The sequence below is a fragment of the Ceratotherium simum genome, chromosome 8, assembly GCF_057802395.1.
Source record: "Ceratotherium simum simum isolate JZ-2026a chromosome 8, ASM5780239v1, whole genome shotgun sequence".
Classification (NCBI taxonomy): domain Eukaryota; kingdom Metazoa; phylum Chordata; class Mammalia; order Perissodactyla; family Rhinocerotidae; genus Ceratotherium; species Ceratotherium simum.
In genome coordinates, this window is record NC_141907.1 from 40,195,162 (window position 1) to 40,215,972 (window position 20,811).

The 20,811-nt window shown below is 36.4% G+C and overlaps 1 protein-coding gene across 10 annotated transcripts in view; it reads right to left on the reverse strand.

The window, feature by feature from the left end:
* The window catches only part of FRYL (FRY like transcription coactivator), a 248,264-nt gene that overhangs the window by 46,148 nt on the left and 181,305 nt on the right, over nt 1–20,811 (reverse strand). For 8 of the 10 annotated variants that reach the window (XM_087434284.1, XM_087434283.1, XM_087434278.1 and 5 more), the window contains 16 exons: nt 19,961–20,133; nt 17,792–17,952; nt 17,138–17,248; nt 15,902–16,056; nt 15,499–15,598; nt 14,240–14,408; nt 13,203–13,462; nt 12,704–12,844; nt 9,312–9,480; nt 6,943–7,024; nt 6,273–6,385; nt 5,167–5,317; nt 4,396–4,499; nt 3,304–3,489; nt 1,756–1,960; nt 451–572 (listed from right to left, as the gene is read on the reverse strand). In XM_087434284.1, coding sequence (XP_087290410.1) covers nt 451–572; nt 1,756–1,960; nt 3,304–3,489; nt 4,396–4,499; nt 5,167–5,317; nt 6,273–6,385; nt 6,943–7,024; nt 9,312–9,480; nt 12,704–12,844; nt 13,203–13,462; nt 14,240–14,408; nt 15,499–15,598; nt 15,902–16,056; nt 17,138–17,248; nt 17,792–17,952; nt 19,961–20,133 — 2,402 coding nt within the window. The remainder of the gene's footprint in view (nt 1–450; nt 573–1,755; nt 1,961–3,303; nt 3,490–4,395; nt 4,500–5,166; nt 5,318–6,272; nt 6,386–6,942; nt 7,025–9,311; nt 9,481–12,703; nt 12,845–13,202; nt 13,463–14,239; nt 14,409–15,498; nt 15,599–15,901; nt 16,057–17,137; nt 17,249–17,791; nt 17,953–19,960; nt 20,134–20,811) is intronic. The other 2 variants (XM_087434287.1, XM_087434279.1) reach the window with 1 other exon arrangement.

Sequence of the window (20,811 nt, forward strand, 5' to 3'; positions counted from 1 at the left end):
ACGTCCCGAGGGGCAAAATCACTCTTAACCGAGAACCACTGCTTTAGATACATACATTTTTACTACAATTTTCAGAACATGTTAAATTTTAGATCAGAGAAGCCTGTACCAGTATAAAAAAGAATTTTTTTAGGTTTGTCATCTCTACACATGTTCCTTTCATGTAACTGTTTCATAATTGCACTGTAGTTTTATGATGCCATCATACACAAAACTAAGAACCCCAGAATGTCACAAGTGGCTTTCTTACTTTTAAGTAGTAACTTAATTTTTCTTCAACCAAAACAAATCTGTTATCACTAATAAGTTAAAAAAGAAAACCTGTCTAAAACTTTTTAATTTAGACAAATCAATTGTTAACTTTTTGCTAAACATTATCAGAAGTTTTGACATCACGTTAAGATATCTCATTGAAAGTGAGTAGTATCTGAAATATTTATTGAAAGATACCTGAGCTTGACTGCTTAAAAACAGAGACCACATGTTTCAAAAATGTGGTTAACTGCTCAGCACTCTTTATGCTAGGATTCTTGGCAGAAACATCCTCATGGTTCCAAAGGGGGCCTCTTTTTCTGAAAACAGAGAACAGGTTAAGTCCCTTGGTTTTTAACTTATATTAACAGTTATACTCGCCTAAAACGCGCCTTTGCAATTAGAAAGGATAGTAGTTGAAGAAATCTAATGGCATGTCACACAGTCTACTACTACTATTTATGTACATGGATATGTAATGATCTATAGCAAGTAGAGGAAGATCCAGGTCACATATAATTTCAAAGTCCTCCATCATTAATGTCAAATTCTCTCAGAGGTAGTAGGAAAAGATGACAAATTATGCCAAGTGAGAAGAGTATTGGTTACTGCTTATATGTTACAGGTCAAAACATTATAATTTGTAGAGGCTAAACTACATTTAGATTGTAATGCAAAGAAAATAATTTACTATCTAAAACTACGGGGAGAGTTTAGGACAGAATAACATCTGTCGAGTCTTTCTTGAAGATGTCTTTGCATTTTCAAGGCCACCACCTTGGTTAATATGGGTTCAGCCGGCTTCAGTGTGCCCTGAAAACATTTTACATGGTCACCCGCCTCCAGTCCCTTCTGCCTCTGATTCACCCTGTACACTGCTACGAGGCTGATTTTCCCAACATATTTATTTAATTGTGCCCCCCACCCTCCCATCCAGCTCAGAGATTTACAGTAAGGCCTCCTTTCTTGAAAGGTAAAAGACCTGTAACCTAAGGCCTAACCTTCATGGCCTTCCAAGCTTTCTTGTCTAGAAACTCCCTTTCCTCAGCATTACAGTTGGACTGGGTCCCTCATCATCCGAACACACTCGTCTTCTCATGCCCCTGTGATTCTCCTCTTGCTGTGGAACACTAGCCCCTTTCTCTCCATCTATGTTTCTTCTTTACTTACAGTGCCTTGCAAACAGTAGACCATAAATAAATGTGTGACGACTGATTGATAAAGTAGCTAATGAAAGTGGAATATGGATTCAGATAATACTGTATTCTCTTGGGGCACTTGGTATTCAGACACGATTAAGGCCGTCCTCAGGTCTAACTGTGTTAGCGCAAAAGAGGAAAGTCTTTGGTGGCATCAAATTTTCTAAATATCGCACAATATAAACCTGTGTATTTCAAATCAATGGCACTTCAGAAAACAAAAATGTGCTTCACAACAGCTGACAAATCAAAGAACAACCCAACACACACATGTTGCTGCAGTGGTGAGAGCTGCAAATGGTACCTTGAGGTAATGAATTCCATGAGGGTTTTGACTTTTCCATCCTGCTCTACTGAGATGTCGACCTCGTTGAGGAGAGTGGTGTGCAGATGGGACATGGCAGCGCTGTTATTTCCTAAGCTGATACTAGAAGAGGTAGAACTTGAGCTAAGCCCTGAGTCAGTCATAGGGGAGGGCTGGTAATCAGGTATAAAATCATTAACGCCTGCTGAAAGAGAAAGGTGGCCGTGAAGACCCAAACACAGAAGAATCTCATGCAATATTTAAAGAATTAAACTATCATTCCTTATAGATTATATGGGACACATGGTGGAATCCATTAGTGCAGGCTGATGCAAATCAGTGCTCCTTCTACTGGGGCCTCATAAGCACCAAATTACATCAGGCGAGTTTTTGGGCAAACATTGTTTTCACAGCCAATTATTAAAACTTAACTATTTGGATTTACTGTGCAGTCGTCTGCTGCCATCTGCTGAAGAAAGTTGAAAGTGGGTTTCCTAATATTTTGGCATATTTCCTCAACATGTGTTAAGCAGTCACATTTCTATAATGTGAACTGATTTTTAATTTATTATGGAAAGGATTCTATACTTTCTGCATCATTTTACTTAAAGAAAGAATATTTTAAAGTCTATTTGTGATATTTATATTATGTCAATTATTATACAAATAATTTTAAAGGTTATAACTATTGCCCATATTTACAAAATGGCAAAAGCAGCCTTAAAAACAAACTATGAAATTTTAAATCAAGATTCTTTAACATAAAAAAGGCAGTAAACTTTATTCCATTCATCTTTTAATCATAGTTTTAAATGGTGAAAATGTTTCCTAATAATTGTTTTCTTACTAACTATTTAAGTTTTAAGTATATAACAGAGTTTTAACTAAGTAACTTTAAAATTCATTAACCCTGTATCTGACATTATATGATTAGGGAAAAATGTAATTTTATTTCAATTTTTAAAAATAATTATTTTCTAGATCATCTATTATTAACCTGATAATACTGATGAATGGAATAAATAAGTTAAGACTATTAGGAATGAAGAAAATATAACTTCCAAAGTAAAAAAAAAAAAATTTAAATCAATAGTTATATTTTATAGTCTCAATAATTTGGACCTCACTACTTCAAAATGTATAACATTTTAAATGCGATAAATATAATCAAGTGAATAAAAAATTTAAAACGTCTTTGTCAATTTTTCAGATCTTGAGAGTAGGAGGACGCTAATATAAGTTCAACATCTTTTTCATAACTAATGCTCAATAAATTAAGCACTCTTTCATTGTATCTTCAACTTACATGTTCAGAACTTAAAATTTTTATGACGAAGATCCTTAAAGGCAATACAGACTCAAATACTCCAAGTTTAACTCCTTCTTTTACTGGTTAATAAAAAATGTAAATGGTACTTAAAATAAAACTAGACTTTAAAAAATGTTCTTTAGTATTTCAACTTTTATTTAGCTGGTTTTCCTCTACTGCAGGATTCCAAATTAATGAAGCATGATTTCACTCTCAAATTGTATTTTTAAAGCAAGTACCTGTGAAAGTATAATCTAGGTGTGCAATTTGTTTGACTGTAAGCACCCTGGGCTCGTTAAACTCCTTGTTCCTGAGAAGGACAGAAGCAACAGTTCGGATGTTACTGCTGGATCCCATTACTATTAGTAAGTGCAGAAGCAGGCGTTTACAATGTTCATAGACCTCAGGGTGGCAGTGGTCAAACCCTAAAAAGGATAGTAGAAAATAATCATCGATAAAGAGAAATAATGAGTATTCCTGCAATCAAAATCATATTTTAAAGAAAAGCAGAAATTATATAAAATATTTTGTGGAAGATGTACGACATAAAGATTTTTAGTTGGCCTAGAGTTCATATACACTTTTATAATATAGTCTATTGTACTATAGACTAAATCAAGATAAGTTTTCAATGTGTTTTATATCTAAAATTTAGTAATCTCTTAGAAATTATTACTGTTACATAACACTAGACGTAAATGAATTTTTAAAAGGCAAGGATTTTTTGTGCCTAGCACATAATAGAAAGTCCACTTATGTTTGATTACTGAAGGAATGAAGTAATACATATATAATAAGTGTGCATATCAGGAAAACATAGGAGAAGATAGCTATCTTGACTTGCTTCAGGAAGCCAACCCTAGAAGCATGAAAAGTATTGCCAATGTGATGGATCCCACAAGTTTGTTACAACGGGCACAATGGAGTGTCAGCTGTGATAATCAGACTTTCTGTAATCCACTTCTTTCGGGAAACACTTCGAACTCATTTCAATTTTCCATTTACTCTGAAAGTTTCCAGCCCCAGAGGTAAATTAATTTTACTCTTGCTATGGCTACAGAATTTTTCCTTCTGGAGTGTTTGTGTGTTTGTGTGTGTAGTAGGAGGGGGCAGTAGAATAGGAATAGGAATGGGGATAGTAGACTTGTTTGTGGTTAAAATAGAGGCTAGAAATAACTCCCCATTAGACCATGAAAATCATAGTAAAAAGTGTCAGGGAAATAACATACAAAAAACGGGAACAGAAATATGTAGAAACTTTCTTAAAACTATACTACCTTTAAATTATCACCAAAACATGAAATGAAGAAATCAGAACCAATATTTCTTACCTATAAAAATTGCATGAAGAAGAAGATGGAGGTAGCTTCCCCATTCTACCTTCACACTATGATCAATGATCAGATCAGTCAAAAGAATCACAGCTATGTTACACCTGTGACAAATCAGAGTATTATTAATGTTTTACTAGAGTAAACCTAGAGAAAATCTTATGTAAATGACTTGAAGATTTTAATATTGTAGTTTATGGAAAAATACAACTTCTTAAGAAAAAAAGAGAAAAAGAAATACAGTTGGAGAAACCGTTAAGTGATAGTTTTAGGAAAAACATATCTACCAAGGGCTCCTCGAAGTCAAGGGCCATATTTTCTTCATCTTCAACCATGAGAGCTTAGCACACTGCTTGCCACATAGTAGGTGTTCGATTCATGTTTACATTAATAAATTTTGAAAGAATGCAGTAACTATTCTATTGTGATTTTGCTAAGTAGAATTCAGTTTAACTCAATTCCAAATAGTGGTGCCTACAACCGTAAAATAATATTTTTCAGATGTAGTAACTGGGTCCCAGAAAGGTGAAGTAACTATGCCAGACACCCAGAAAAGCAGCAGCAGAACGAGATTCAATGATATTAATTGTAAACAGTCAGAATCCTGAGTTTTTAGATTTCTGAAAATCTAAACACAGTGATCTAATTTGTTGCAGTATCTAAAGAAGGAAGATTGCTTTTATTGTGTGTCGTCAGATAGCATGAAGAAAGCTGAAAGTGTTAAGCAGCAATTGGGGGTGCATATGAAATAGGAATGACGCTGTAGTCCACCTGTGAAGAGGTAATCCAGGTGATGATGTTTCAGGCAAGTAATCCACCAGTGGTGACCAGCAGCCTCCAGCTGGTGGGAAGGGTAGTGGCTCTCCTTGATTATGCTCCATCACTTTCAGTCGCCAATTAGAATAAAGTGGCATTGAATCACCTATCAAAATAAAATGATCTCATTTTCTACACCATCTACTTTCTGCCAATATAAGCAAACTCTAGTAAGATACAAAAGATTTATAGCATTGGAAAGTGATAAAAAATAGTTTCCCACTACTTGACATATGTCTGCTAGGAAGACCTGGGTACAAATAGGATCAAATTAAGCAAATCAGAGACAGAAAGCGCTATCAATTCAGGTTCCATCCTTTACATCAAAGCAAAACTACATTAGCACTTCATTATGATTCCATAATTGATGTCCAAGCTGTGAGACCACATTATAGGTAAAGCTGCCTTGCAACAAGGGCCTTCTGGTAAGTTACTCAATTCTAAATTTCCTGAGATAGGGCCAACACAAACCCATTTTAAAAGGAAATCTGCTCTACCGCAGTAGGGCTGCAGGGTGCAGTAAAAAATGCAATCAGGAAATGTGAATTCTGTGTGACGTGGGTAAGTCACTTAACCTCTCTGGACCTCAGTTCCACCATGTGCAAAATGAGGATATTGGACCAGATCATCTTCAGGGTCCCTTCCCAGTGTGAAGGCTTGTGCTTCTATTCCCCCCTACCTTAGTGTTATAGTGAGACTGAGGAAGATTATTCACTTTGCAGTTGCAAGGGAGAACTTTTCAGTAAAACGTGAATCCACGAAGAAAGAGCCAACCTGTTTAAGAAAGCAGCCTGTTGCCAGTGTCTGTTCTATGATGCTTCTTGAGAACCAGTTCTGTGTTCCTTTTGATTTATCTACAGGGAACCTGTGCTTTTAAAACAAATTTCCCCCACTTGCGCTGCTTCTTAAAATCAAGACATTTCCGATTATGTTAGAACACCACTGGTGGCAGTTAAATACTCTTCTTAACAATTTATTGGAAAAATATATTTATTCACTCTAATATAATTAATAATATACCTCGCCATTGTAGTTATAAAAAAACATTTGGAATTTATTACTTTTTTCTTCTTCATAAGATCCTCCAGAGCTGCTACTGTATCGAGATTCTAGTCTGTGATGTTGACGATTTAAATGACTGTTTAGTCCGCTGTAGATGTCTAGGTGCACATAGCTATGGGAATGATCATTGTAGTTAGTCAAGTTCATGGTAAAATGGTGTTTGTACTTTATATTTCACTTTATGTGTTTAAAAAAGAACACAGTACACAAAATATTAACAAAAGTTTACTATACATATTAATATTTACTATATATTAATATTTACTATATATTAATATATATTAATTTCCACCTTACAATTCAAAAGCTTAAGCTTTTAAGTCAATTATTTCTACCTGAAGATTTTCTTAAATTGTTGGTAATAATGTTCTGATGAAACTTATTTTATATCAAACAGGCAGAGTAAATATCCATTTAGAAGAGTATAAAAATGTAGCAACACGAAAAGTGACCGACCATACTCCACCTCTTCCATCATTAGAGCATATAAAAGAATCTAGCAGGTCAGCACCTTTAATGTTGAGACAGTCAAGGTGGAAAATTTCCAATTTCTTCACTAGAATTTTAACACAATGAAATATACATTCCAATGCAGAAATTATCATTTATTCTGATGACAGTCAGTATCTGTCAAACTGAAAGGCTCATGAGGAACAGAGAAGGACTTACCTCTCTTCCATATTCTCTTTTATGGGCTTATCAGGATTGCCCTCTGTGGGAGCTACCATCGTATTGCTACTGGAAGTAGTTCCTGTAATCAGAAATAAAACAGTATTTGTGCATTTAAAGCCGAAGATAACTCAATAAGAACAAAAGACTTCAAATTACAGATGTTAAAACTCCACTATACTGATAGCAAGGTGATTTTTAAAAAGGAATGTATTCATAATGACCAAGAGGGAAAGGAGACAATAACAACAAAATTTTGGATGCTGGAAAACAAATGGACAAGAGGTAATTAAGTGTTAAGAAGGCTGAATCCTAAGCTGGTAGTGGTGGAAACTAAGAAGCTTCTATATCTATATTGGTGAACCTCCAAAAGGCTCAGGAATTAGTGGCATCAAGTACCTCTGGAAGTAGGGGTTGAAGGTGGTGCTAAAAATGGCAGCAGTGGTTGAGAATCTATTTCAGAAGTAGTTGGTCCCCAAGATCTACCCCCCCGCCTCTTGTAACTGGGTGGCTGTCTCTCTCCACTTCCAGGGGTCTTTTCTGATGAGACTAAATCAGAAGATTTATGGACTAGGGCACACCATGTTCAACTGAAAGAGGAACTCTTTACTGAGAACAGGGGGATTAAGTCAAAATATATACACTAAAATTGGAAACGGTATCCCCCTGCAGCCTTCTTATCCCGTGGGGCTTACCAGCAGGCTTGAAGACTATGATGTGTGTGTGTGTGTGTGTGTGTGTGTGTGTGTGTGTGTCTATGGATTATATGTATTTGTACACACACAGCCCTAGACCCTCTACTTTAAGCAGCTGACTAGTAGAGTTTTCTCTGGGGAATTCGATTAGTGCAAGACAAAAGACCTATAGACACTTACATCAAAGAAATCATTGTATAACAAACAACAAAGTCAACAAGTTCCATACATACCTAAAGAACATTCAATCAACTTTTTAATACTCCACTCTTTATGAAAAAACAGATCTAGAATTGGTAGGCTTTTGAGAAAAGCTTTTACTAAGACAAAGCAAAACAAATAGCATTACAGAGAAAATAGGAACTTTTATTGGGAGAAGAAAACCTTGTCAGATATAGAAAACAGTACAATCATGAAACTTGAATAGGACACTCCTAAAAAAAGAGCCTAATTAAAAAAAAAACTCTTTAGGGCCGGCCCCGTGGCTTGGTGGTTAAGCGAGCGCGCTCCACTGCTGGCGACCCGGGTTCGGATCCCGGGCTCGCACCGACGCGCTGCTTCTCCGGCCATGCTGAGGCCGCGTCCCACATACAGCAACTAGAAGGATGTGCAGCTGTGACGCACAACTATCTACTGGGGCTTTGGGGGAAAAAATAAATAAATAAAATCTTTAAAAAAAAAAAAAAAAAAACTCTTTGGAATTAAATGCATTCTGGCAGATAAGAAAAATTCAATAGAAGCATTATTAGATATTCCCTAGAAAGGAGAACGAAAAGCCTCAGATGAAAATAGATAAAAAATAAATTATAGGGCCGGCCCCGTGGCTTAGCGGTTAAGTGCGTGAGCTCCGCTGCTGGCGGCCCGGGTTCGGATCCCGGGCGCGCACCGACACACCGCTTCTCCGGCCATGCTGAGGCTGCGTCCCACATACAGCAACTAGAAGGATGGGCAGCTATGACATACAACTATCTACGGGGCTTTGGGGGAAAAATAAATAAATAAATAAAATTATTAAAAAAAAAATAGATTAAAATATTAAAAAAATAAAAAAAATAAATTATAAAGATATAAAAGATTTCTAATTATACAGCTAATGTTATTAACATACTGAAAACATTTAATATAAACTGAGTGACAGAGTTTCATAGAATTTAATCTACAATAGCCCAGATATTATATTGATTTTCAGTGGGAGTTATTCCCTCAGGGACATAGTTTCTTCAGCTCAAAATATTATAATCATTATAATTATAATATATGTATATACATATAAGTATATACACTCACATGATTGGATACTACATATGATACATGCCCAAATAATTATAGTATGAAATTACAGAGTAATATCAATAGTAAGCATTTTCTATATTTAACACACTAATTATATTCATCACAGAATGCATTTGTTACATAAGGATATATAAATCTATATTCCGGTTCTGAATAAGTATTTAAATATGTTTCCCTCTATACTATTAAGAATCCTCACACCGTCAAATTTCTTTACTCACATGAGGAGTTACAAAGTCTCATCAAGTTAATCACCATACATGACTCATGTTTGCTTTCGTTTTCTTGATGATGATGTTTAAAGCAAACGCTTGCCACAATGAACAATTACATAAAACTTCTCTTTTGAGACAAAGTAATCAGTTTTAAATAACTTCTCACCTGAGGTGACGGAAGGGATTTTATAGCTGGAAGTGATGCGGTAATATGGGGGATTATCCATGTGAGTGACCCCTGAACTGACCGGATCCGTCAGCTGCAGTTCACTCACCAGCTCTTCTAGCAACTGCATTGTTTTGTCTCTACCTAAATATACAATAACCTTCTTCACCTGTCACAAAAGAAAAAGCAAAATTTTTATCTCATAAATTTGTCTTCAGACGGATTTTATCAGAGTAAGTTCAACCTTAAGTGGTAGATGAAATAATTACAATCTAAATTTGAAGAGACACTGATTAGCAATAAGACTAAGCCTCAACATTATATCTAATTAGGATGACCTGAATATATTGTTTAATGGTTTCCACAATGTTTATCTACTTCCTTTACTTTTTTGGCTTTTTTTTTTTTTTTTTTTTTTTAGAAAAGCAAAAGATAGTTTACTTTCCTATAGATCAGTTTCTTTTTCAATGGGGGGGGGGGAGGCTTTCAATTAATATCATCCTAAGATTTACCTCATAGTTTTAGTCAACCAGTCTTTAAACCCAGGATTTATCTTTTATGCTCTCTTCCTCATTCTCTATATCCAACCCACCGGTATAGAGTAGTGATTAAGAACAAGGATCTATAAACTAACTCAAACTCCACAGCCTGGACTGGAATATAGATCTAACACCTACTAGCTGTGTGATCCAGAAAGTTACTCTCAGTTTTCTCTTCTGCAGAATGGGGACAATAGCACCTACTTCATACAGTTGTTAGGATGAAATAAGTTAAGATTTATAAAGCACTTAAAAAATGCCTAGTATATAGTATGAGTTAAGTGAAAAAAAACATTTCAGTACTATGTATTATATGCATGTTTTAGTAATATGTATTATTGAAAGAGGTTACTAACTAATCAGCTTTTCTCTTTTTTTCTCCGTACTTTAATCCTCACTACTCAAAATGTGGTTCTGGTAGAATAGGCGTCATCATCTAGAACTTGCTTGAAATACAGAATCTCAGGCCCCACCCCCACCTTCAGAATCAGAACCAGAACAAGGTCCCCAGATGACTCATATGCATACAGATGTGTGAGAAGCTCTGCTTTAGATGGCCCCTGGACAAATCTTAAAACACGCTTTATTATATCATACCAAAACTCTCATAATGGTGACCCATGGATAACTGTCCTACATACAGCTCTTTATCCAACCTGCTCTAACTATTTGCTGATTCTCTGTTCTCAGGTTCAGTCTCGTCTAACCAAGCCAGGTGCATTCCTGCCTCTGTGCCTTTGCTCTGGCTGTAAAGACCTCTGAGTTGACACTCCTGACCCTAATCCTGTCAAGTCTTCAAGCCCCACCCCCACTGCACTGCCTTCCCATGAAGCTTTCACTGACTTTTTCACAAACAGATCTGGGTTGGAATTCCAGCTCTATTTAGTGATCCAGGTAAACGGCTGTGTGACTTGGAGGAAATTACTCTTCCCTCTGCCTTGTTTTATTCATCTGTGAAACTGTGGTAATCTTACCAAACTCACAGATATCGTCTGAGAATTAAATGACATAATGTAGATGAAGTGTGTGTATCATTGCCTGCCTTATAACAAGTGCTTAATAATAATAATTTCTGGGGCCGGCCCCGTGGCTTAGCGGTTAAGTGCGTGTGCTCTGCTTCTGGCCGCCCGGGGTTCGGATCCCGGGCGTGCACCGACGCACCGCTTCTCCGGCCATGCTGAGGCCGCGTCCCACATACAGCAACTAGAAGGATGTGCAGCTGTGACATACAACTATCTACTGGGGCTTTGGGGGAAAAATAAATAAAATTATAAAAAAAAAAATAATAATAATTTCTTAATTATTTCTTATCATTAAAAATGGCTCTTTTAAAATTCCTGACAAATGGCTATTACCTGAATTTCATCTTGGCTTCTTGGAATTATAACTTCATGCCTGTTTCTAGTTCCAGCCCCAACTCACTCATTCATTCATCCAATTAATGGGCACCTTCTATGTGCCAGGCATTATTCTAGGCTCTGGCAAGATAGCTATGAACCAAATAGACAAAAATTCCTGCTCTTAAGGAGCTCACAATCTACTGGATTGATTGAGGCAAAAATAATGAGGCAAATAGGTAAAATATATGACATGTTTGATTACAGGTGCGAGGAAAATCAATGAAGCAGGGAAAGGAAAAAGAGTGTATGTGTGGGGCAGGGCATTTGCAGTTGTATAGGATAACCAGCCAAGGTCTCAATGAATGTACATTTGAGGAAAGACCCGAGGAGATGAGGGAGTGAGCAATGTGGCTATCTGAGGAAAGAGGAAAAGTACGTGCAAAGGCCCCGAGGTGGGAATGCCTGGTGTGAGAGCAGGGAGCAAGGGGGTCAGCAAGGCTTAGGGGCAGGGAGCCTGAGGGAGAGTATTAGCAGATGTGGTCTGAGAGGTAACGGGATCATGTTGTTCTCTACCATACACCATCCTTGCTCTAAGTGCTTCTCAATGAATATTAATCCTGTGACATGCCTTCAGAACAATGTTTTCAGTAATCAAGTTAACTTGGGAAATGCTGGGTAAAGCAAAGCTATTCCATGGTTTTTTTAAAGTAGGATCTGTAAGAACTTGCAGAGCAACATTCTGCAGAGGTAGTCTTCTGTAGAACACACTTTTAGGAAATGTTACCATGTGATGGATAGCTATATCTATATATACACACACGTGTGTGTTTGCGTGCATGTGTGTATATTCAGTTTAACCCTCGTGTTTGATGGTTTCACGTTGTTCTCTTAACTTGAGCAGATTTAAGCATTGCTTACTCCCCTAGAAGGCAAAGACTGTTATATCGTTCATTGCACATCTCTTACCATGCTTTCCCTTGCTTCCAGAAGCCTTAGGCACAATTCTACAGGCATTGAGCTCTCACTCACCATCCTGCTCTAATATCTCAGTGCCAGCTCCTGCCTAGCAGAAGCTATAAACATCCTCAATTTTGTGATCTCTGCTTCAATATCACTTTGTCTCAAGTATCATCTCTATTTCTCCCAGACAGCTGTGGTTCCAGGGTTATTCACTAAGTACTCTGCAATTTTCCTTTGTAGCCCTTATCAAGACTGTACTTTATTAACTTATTTATTCATTAAATAAATCAGGTATATGTTCAGAAAATAAAATCTATATCACCTATCAGATTGTAATGCCCAGAACCTAGAAGAGCAGCTGGCCTGTAATGAAACTAGACAATACTGGTTGAATGAATCAATAAATAATCCACGTGTGATTTCCTGACTGTCCTCATCCCAGCCCTGGCTTTGCTCCTGCTGGTCTACTGCTGCCCATACTCTGAGATTATAAGATAGCAGGTAAATATTATCAAAAAAAAAAAAAAAAAGTTACATGAACCTGAATACATACATAAGGCAAGAGGCTTGGTTCACTGTTCACTCCACAAATGCTGATCAAAAAGTGCAAAATTATTTTCAGGTTTTTCGGCCAGCCATCTGCAAGTGTGGTCCACACATTCTCCACCTCCGACCAGGCCAGCTCATCACCATACTAGATGCGGGAAACACAACACATGCTTCAGTAATGATTGTCTATTAAATACCAAACTTGTCACATCATGAAATATCAGAAAATAACATTTTTACAGACAGCTTTAATCTTTTCCATGCTTTAGAGGAATAATCATTTCTTTCAAAAAATCTAAACATAAATATCATTAATCCCGTATGATTTTAGCTCCCCCCCCAAAGATACTTTATATCACCAAGAAGTTGCGTAAAGAAAGGAATTCATAATGCATATATGTTTATCACAGGATTATCTAATCTCTTCATCTATTTCTATCCTTGTTGACTCCTCCTAACTCAGTAATTCTGTGCAGCAACTGCAAAGACAAACCCCATTTTACCTTGGCTGTCATGTACATGAGATTGTTCAAAACCATTGCAGTGGCTTGTGGGGACCCCCAGCCTTCTCCTCGTAACCAGCGCCGGCTAGTCACCATGAGTTCTCGGTCTTTTAAGGAATCATCTTCATCTTCATCATGTCGCCTCGCTGTGGGCAAAGGTTTTAAATCTACCAGCTCGATGTTGTTCATCCACGGTAACAGATAGTGCAGCATGACCTGTCTCCCCGCAGGGTGAGCTGTCTGAATTCTCTGGCTTATCTCTGTAATAAAAACAAGCCCAAAGAGGGAACAATTGATATAATTTTGGTTTCCTTCCATTTGTAATTAATTTCAACATCTCATTCTTAAAGAATAGGAAGCCAGATTTTATTTACTATATTTAAAAATTGCGAGTACTGTTTCTCCTTTTAATAAATTTGACCTTGATGACACCATAAAGAAAAGTAACAGCTAGCATATATCACGTTCTTACTTTTTATATAAAATACGATTGGGGTTAAGATCAATAAATGTTTGCGTACTGTTGGTGGGATTGTAAAATGGTTCAACCACTACGGAACCAAACTAGTGGCTCCTCAAAAAATTAAAAATAGAACTACCATATGATCTAGCGATCCCACTTCTGAGTATATATCCAAAAGAACTGAAAGCAGGGTCTCAAAGAGATATTTGCACATCTATGATCATAGCAGCATTATTCACAATAGCCAGGAAGTGAAAGCAGGAAGTTCTATGTCTATTAAGGAAATATTTTTAAAATGCATTTGAAGCTCCCCGTATGGTTTTGGTTTTGTTTTTGGTTTTTCCTAGGGTGGGGTAGAGAAGGGAGGCCAAAGTGTAAAGACTTCAATAATAAATCTAAATGTCATGCTAGATCAGTATTAAGAGTTCTTATCAAAGAAGAAAATTCTCTTATATAAAGACATGCTTTGTTTTGATTCAACCTTACATTTCATATATTTAAAATTTCTTAAAAGTAGTTTTTTAGAAATGATTGCTAAAGAAAAACTAGTAACCAGTTAGTTCAATGATCATACCTGAGAATATGGCGAGAGTTAGCTCAGGATATGCCCTTGCTAATTCCTCAGACAACTGATAATATGAAACAGAATACAGATGTGGCAGAGGAGACAGCTGGCTGAGTACTCCATCTGTTCTCTGAACCTCCAATTTGTGAGCATAGCGAAACATCTTCGGTTCCAGGATCTACAGGAATGTAATTCCATCAATTTAAGATTCTATGGGTCCTCTAAATTTCAGCTACAATTAAAAAAATAAAAAGTTCTCCCAAGAAATATTCCAGTTTAAAAATATATAGTAATATATATTATAAAGTATTTAAGATGTTAATTTCTAATCCTAAGAAATGTTTGCAAAAGACTCTATAACTGTTTACAAGGCTTTACATTCCTTGTGTTTGACGCCAATGATTTGGGTTAGTAGCATAGTCTGAAAATAACTTCAGCAACTTAATATACAATTACTTGAGAAAGATTTACCACTTTTCTAGTTCAAAAATTTGACTATATAAAATACATATAAATGAAAAAAATCTTCAAACAGATCTTGGTTAATCACACATTAAATATGGAATATAAGCTAAAAGTCCTTTTGGCATTACACTATGTAAAGAGCTACACTACTGAACTTTCTTCTTAATTAATCAAAACATCATAAGGTTATAATTCCTAAGATGGTCCCTACCAGCACCAGTACCACTTTAAACCCTGTGGAAAAATCAGCATCTACTTAAATACCATTCTTAACCCTTGGTTAAGAGTGAAGAGCCTCGTGCTATTATCAATTAGTTAAATATTGTATAATAATGATATATCCATGCTTGGTAAGTTAACGGTCTAGGTTACTTTTCTCAGTCTAGTAAAGTATACAAGGTTATCATAAAAGAGCTAATTACTTTTCACTTGGTTCTGAAAAAAACATTCAACTCACATTGTTCTTATCTGGTGAACAGAAATAGTTACATGCACACATAGGCCCTAACCACTCAATTTTTGTAAGTACTTACACACACACACACACACACACACACAGAGGTGTGTGTGTAGTAATATACATAATCCTTCTACAATACACTTCTAAATAGTTTGCATTATTTATAGACTTAAATGACCCATATTATCTTTGTCTTTTACTTCTAATGATAATCAGGAATTGGTACTATACCTCATTATTAAAAATAAAGCTGAATATTAGTACACTTTCAAGGTAAGATTAGATAATTGCACTTCATTAAATGCTGAGTAAAAAATATTTTAATTAACATTTGTGTGCAAACCTGTAAAAGCTGCATAGCAACTTCATAGACACCTCGAGAAGAATCAGCTGCTTTAAACAGCAGCAGATTTAGGAGCATCACTGTGTCACACTGGTAATCCCTAGGGACAAATTTTACATGTTAGGTAAATTATAGTTAGAGGCTTTCACACAAGTTAATAAATAGGATATTCAAAGGGCAAGGCTGCAGGCATGCAGCTGCTCAGCCTATGAGATGCCTCGGGTTTATTTCAGGCAACAGGAACAACAATAGATGCATGCTGATCATTATCTTTATTTTGGTTAAATTTCATTAGAGCTTAAGGAAAGAAAATACTGGTTTCTTAGTATTTCTGAATTCAAAAGGAAATATTTTGCTTGAAAAAGAAATCTAAATAACATATGAAAGACAGTGTCTGGAGTACCTGTTCTGGAATACATTAGCTATGGCTTTAAAGCAGCCAGCTGCCACCCTCTTGGAACCAGTGTAACATCGGTCCACAGCCCAGTACATCAGGTTGCTCTGATCCGGGTTCAGCTCCAGCAGTAACGTAACTGCTTCACAGCCCAACTGATGAACCTAAGTACAGGTCACAAAATTGCCCAGGAGAGAGAAAGGTATATATTATTTAGTTGTCTACTTCTCCACATTTTTACCAATATAGTGCAGATATTTCTTGCATTTAATCACAAAATTCAGCCTCTTTTTGTTCAGTTTCTTTTCATTTTATTCAGCCAGCAGAAAAAAAAAAAAAATGACAGGGATAAATTATATTTAGTCTCCTGCCTTTTACACAAGACTCTTAGTCGTACCATCCTCTCCTCCAGCAGAGCCCCAAGGGCAGTTGATGAATGTGAATGGTGATTAAGTGCTTTCAGAAAAGTGAGTTATTAACCTCTCCAGTTATTTTTATCAAGCTTTATTCTTGTTTTTGATAACCCAACAGAAAAATTATTCTGAGGGGAAAAAATGTAAGCCCTATTTTAAATTGTGAAGTCTGTGCATGTGGTATGAGAGGAAGGAGGGCAAGGAGTAGGGAGGGCAAGAGAGAATGATTAATTGGAGAGTGGTGAGTGGTCAAAAAAAATTAAACATAGCAAGTAACATGTTTCTTCCTTGGAGCTCATTAAAATTTTATTTCTAGACTTAGACCGTATTGTGAAATATATACACACTACTGTATTAATCCTATAATATAAAAGGGAAATTAAAATTACTCAAATGAGTAATAAATAAGAATTAGAAATTTCTTAGATTATGGCATCCTATTTAATTTTACATAATATGTTTTTTTTTTTTTTTTGTTTTGTGAGGAAGATCGGCCCTGACCTAACATCTGCCAATCCTCCTCTTTTTGCTGAGGAAGACTGGCCCTGGGCTAACATCCATGCCCATCTTCCTCCACTTTATAAGGGACGCTGCCAAAGCATGGCTTGACAAGCGGTGCGTCGGTGCGCGCCCGGGATCCAAACCGGCAAACCCCAGGCTGCCGCAGCAGAGCGTGTACACTTAACCGCTTGCACCACCAGGCCAGTCCCCATAATATGTTTTTTGAATATAATTCTAACTTATTTAAAAAAGACTTGTTTTCAGTGAGCTATACAATAACTCCAAATGCAATGCAATTTATTATGAAATTTTAAGGAAATTATCAAATTACCTTTTTGTCCAGAGAGTCCAAAATGTTATCCAACCATTTGTACAAATAGCCATCTGATGAAAGTCCTACATTATCTGCAACAGGGCCACAACATAGTACAGCAGACATAGCCTTCAAACAATAATATTAGAATTACATTTAAAACATTTAAGAGGTTAAATGTTGGTTGCTTAATGAGAAGAGGCAGGATGTTTTTACTCATGCTTATGTAGCCACAATATCTTCAATTTTTTTCTTTACAAAGAAAAGTATAATAATAATTTTTGAAACTAAGAAATTTATTATAAGTAGTAAGTAAATATCATGATACTAAATTCGACATGGAGTTTGAACAGTACTGGAAGAAAAAAAAAAAGACCAGAGAAAGTACTTAAGTAGGAAAAAAACAGGTATTTCTTTGAGGCAATCCTCAGTTCTTTAAGAAAATGGCATTCAAATTTTGGTAGATTCCGGAAATTTTTTGCATTGTATTTTATGTATTTAAATAAACTTACAGTATAAGTGTTTGAAAACAGCAGGCCAATATATATTCTGATACTCTCAGGTACTCTGAAGAAATCCCTATCCTCTTTACAATACCAGGCACTGAGAGACAAAAAAATTGAACTCCACTCTTAACGTAAGAAAAAAAAAATCAGATTTCTAAGTAAATACCTTCAGTGCACAGTACTGATGTCTGTTAATTTGCATATTTCTATCACTGTATCTGTCCAAGGGCGTAAACATGATGCTAAAGGGACCTGCCCAGTGACTGAACAGCATAAACAGACTGTGACGAAGGCTCTGTTGAGGAAAAATACTTCTTCTCTGGTGCACTGTAAACAAAAAATAGATGGAAAAAAATTTAATTCCATTTCTTTTTACTTTAACATGCATGTCAACTTACTTGTTATTGAATATGTAACATTGTAAAAAAGAAAGCAAAAGTTTTCATTTTAACCTGCGAGAAACCTCCATAGTAACAGAAGTCATTTACCTATATGCAAGTCACAGAAACCAAGTTGCAGTCTATGTCACCATGTGGCAGAGCATTATATGAGATACTGTATCTCTGCATATGGCATTTCATGGCAGGCACAATGCTGCCTGGACCCTGGCACAGAGCTGGATGTCAAGACCCTGCTTTTCCCTGGGCTGGCTACGTGGTAAGCTTGGCCAAAACATTAACACAAACACACCTCTGGATCTCAGTTCATGGGTAAGAGAGAGCTTTGGACTAGATAAGTTGTTTGTAAATTTTGTGTTTTCAGCAGTGAAGCTGTCTTCATAAAAGAATCCTTACATGGAATCTTGATTACAAAACAGACAAAAAGGGAGCTGATGTATTTGCAGTAAAGTGTGAGGCCTGGAGTGCAAACCCACTCCGCTGCCTCTTGCTGACGGCACCAGAGAACCTCAGGGCTCTGACAAACAACATAATTTGAAAACTACTGGCTGAGATGATCTCCAAGGATTCTTTCCACTTTAAAATTCATCAGTTTCCCCTAAAGTTCAAAATACATATATGTTAAGTTCCTGTACATGAAATTAAAGCACTTAAATAGGTGGTTACCATGAACCTGTTATAAAATACAACCCAGGCTTGCTCTTAAAAAGTTAACTGTTCGCATGTACTTTTTAAAGTAACAAAATAACTTTAATTTTTTTTCAGAAAGAAGAAACATTTGTATTTACATTTTATACCAAAAGCTATAAACACATTTTTATGTTTTACATTTTTTTTACATTTTACATTTACATTTTTTGTGAATAATTTATGACTTTTTTTTTTGGTGAGAAAGATTGGCCCTGGGCTGGCCCCATGGCTTAGCGGTTAAGTGCTCGCGCTCTGCTACTGGCGGCCCGGGTTCGGATCCCGGGCGCGTACTGACGCACCACTTCTCCGGCCATGCTGAGGCCATGTCCCACATACAGCAACTAGAAGGATGTGCAGCTATGACATACGGCTATCTGCTGGGGCTTCGGGGAAAAAAAGGAGGAGGATTGGCAATAGATGTTAGCTCAGAGCCAGTCTTCCTCAGGAAAAAGAGGAGGATTAGCATGGATGTTAGCTCAGGGCTGATGGTCCTCACAAAAAAAGAAAGATTGGCCCTGAGCGAACATCTATTGCCAATCTTCCTCTTTTTTTTTTGCTTGAGAAAGATTTTCACTGAGCTAACATCTGTGCCAATTTTCCTCTATTTTATATGTGGGATGCCGCCACAGCATGGCTTGATGAGAAGTGTGTAGGTTGGCACCCAAAATCTGAACCCGTGAACCCCTGGCTGCTGAAGCGGAGTGCGCGAACTTAACCACTAAGCCACCAATTTATGACTTTTTAAAATGGAGTTGCATATATCAATCTTCCTACTGCCTAAACCAGTATCTGGCATATAGTATATGCTCAAAAAGAGGCACACATCTGTTAAAGGAATCAATCATAACAAGTATATCCTTGTTATACTTTGTATCTATGGCCTACACCCTTCTCTCATTATTCAAAGGGATCTTGTTAATTCTATTCTCAATTACCATTTGGAGCATTATGCTCTTTGCATCTAGAACAAGTTTGTCCAAAGAGTTTATTCTACTGATTTCTTCAAATTTTTGTGTTAGTGTCCTGATTATTGTCACTGAAAATCTGTGCTGGGTTGCTTTTTGATTTCTAGTCACTGACACTAATTCAAAGGTAAAACAATCTCTTGCTATCCATGTTATGCTGAGATATTTTTCGAGTGTGTTCACAAGTTGTTTTATTAACTTAAATTATAAAACCTCAGGAGAATAAAAATTACAATGGTCCGCTTAATATTCAATAATGGTTTAAGAAAATGAAAATCATACCTGGAACATTCTGAATGATATTCGCCACTAAGGCACTAAAATGGCATCGTATATCCTTCAGTGTGTCAGAGTCTTTTTCATTTTCTGCTTCCAGGAGTTGTCTAGTTAAATCTACATACTCCAGTAAAGTGTTGTTGAGGAAATGTGTTTCATTATCAAGGCCACCACTTGCACTGAAAGTATTGAAGAAAATAAATGATAAAGAAAATGTGATTTTGAACTATAATTTAAATCAAAACAAATTCCTAATCAAAATCAGAATAATACATGTTAAAGTCTGCATGGTCACAGTAGTATGCAATTTAATATACAAGAATTAAATGAACATGATTTTGGCCCTCATAAATATAAAAATAGATGGTGCTTCTCAATCAAGGAACTGCTACTGCAATTTATATTATTCAGTTCCATGTCTAACTTTAATCAGCTAGTCTGAGTGCCAATGTTATTCTCTCTCCATCAAAATACATAGCTTTTCAAAATACGGAGGCAGATGAGATAGGAAAGGTCAGCTGAGAGAGGTAGAAAGAGGAAAGACGAGCTCAATACATTCTCATAGTTTCCATGCATATTCATATTATGGCCTTTAGCATAATCAATACAATATCCATTAGGTATGTATCTTCAGCAAGATCCTAGGATAGGTATTACTGGGGATATAAAAATTTAAGAGAATTCAAGTAAGAATGCTGCTTTTCAAATCTTCCATCTAGACTGACGGAGTTGCTTCAAGAATCTCCGAAATAAGATTCTCTTTGAGACTAGGGTTCTGTGCCTGGAAACCACTGACTGGAATGGGGTTATTTGGTTAAAGTCAGAAGTCTCAGATTCCAGTCTTGTTCCATCAGTTA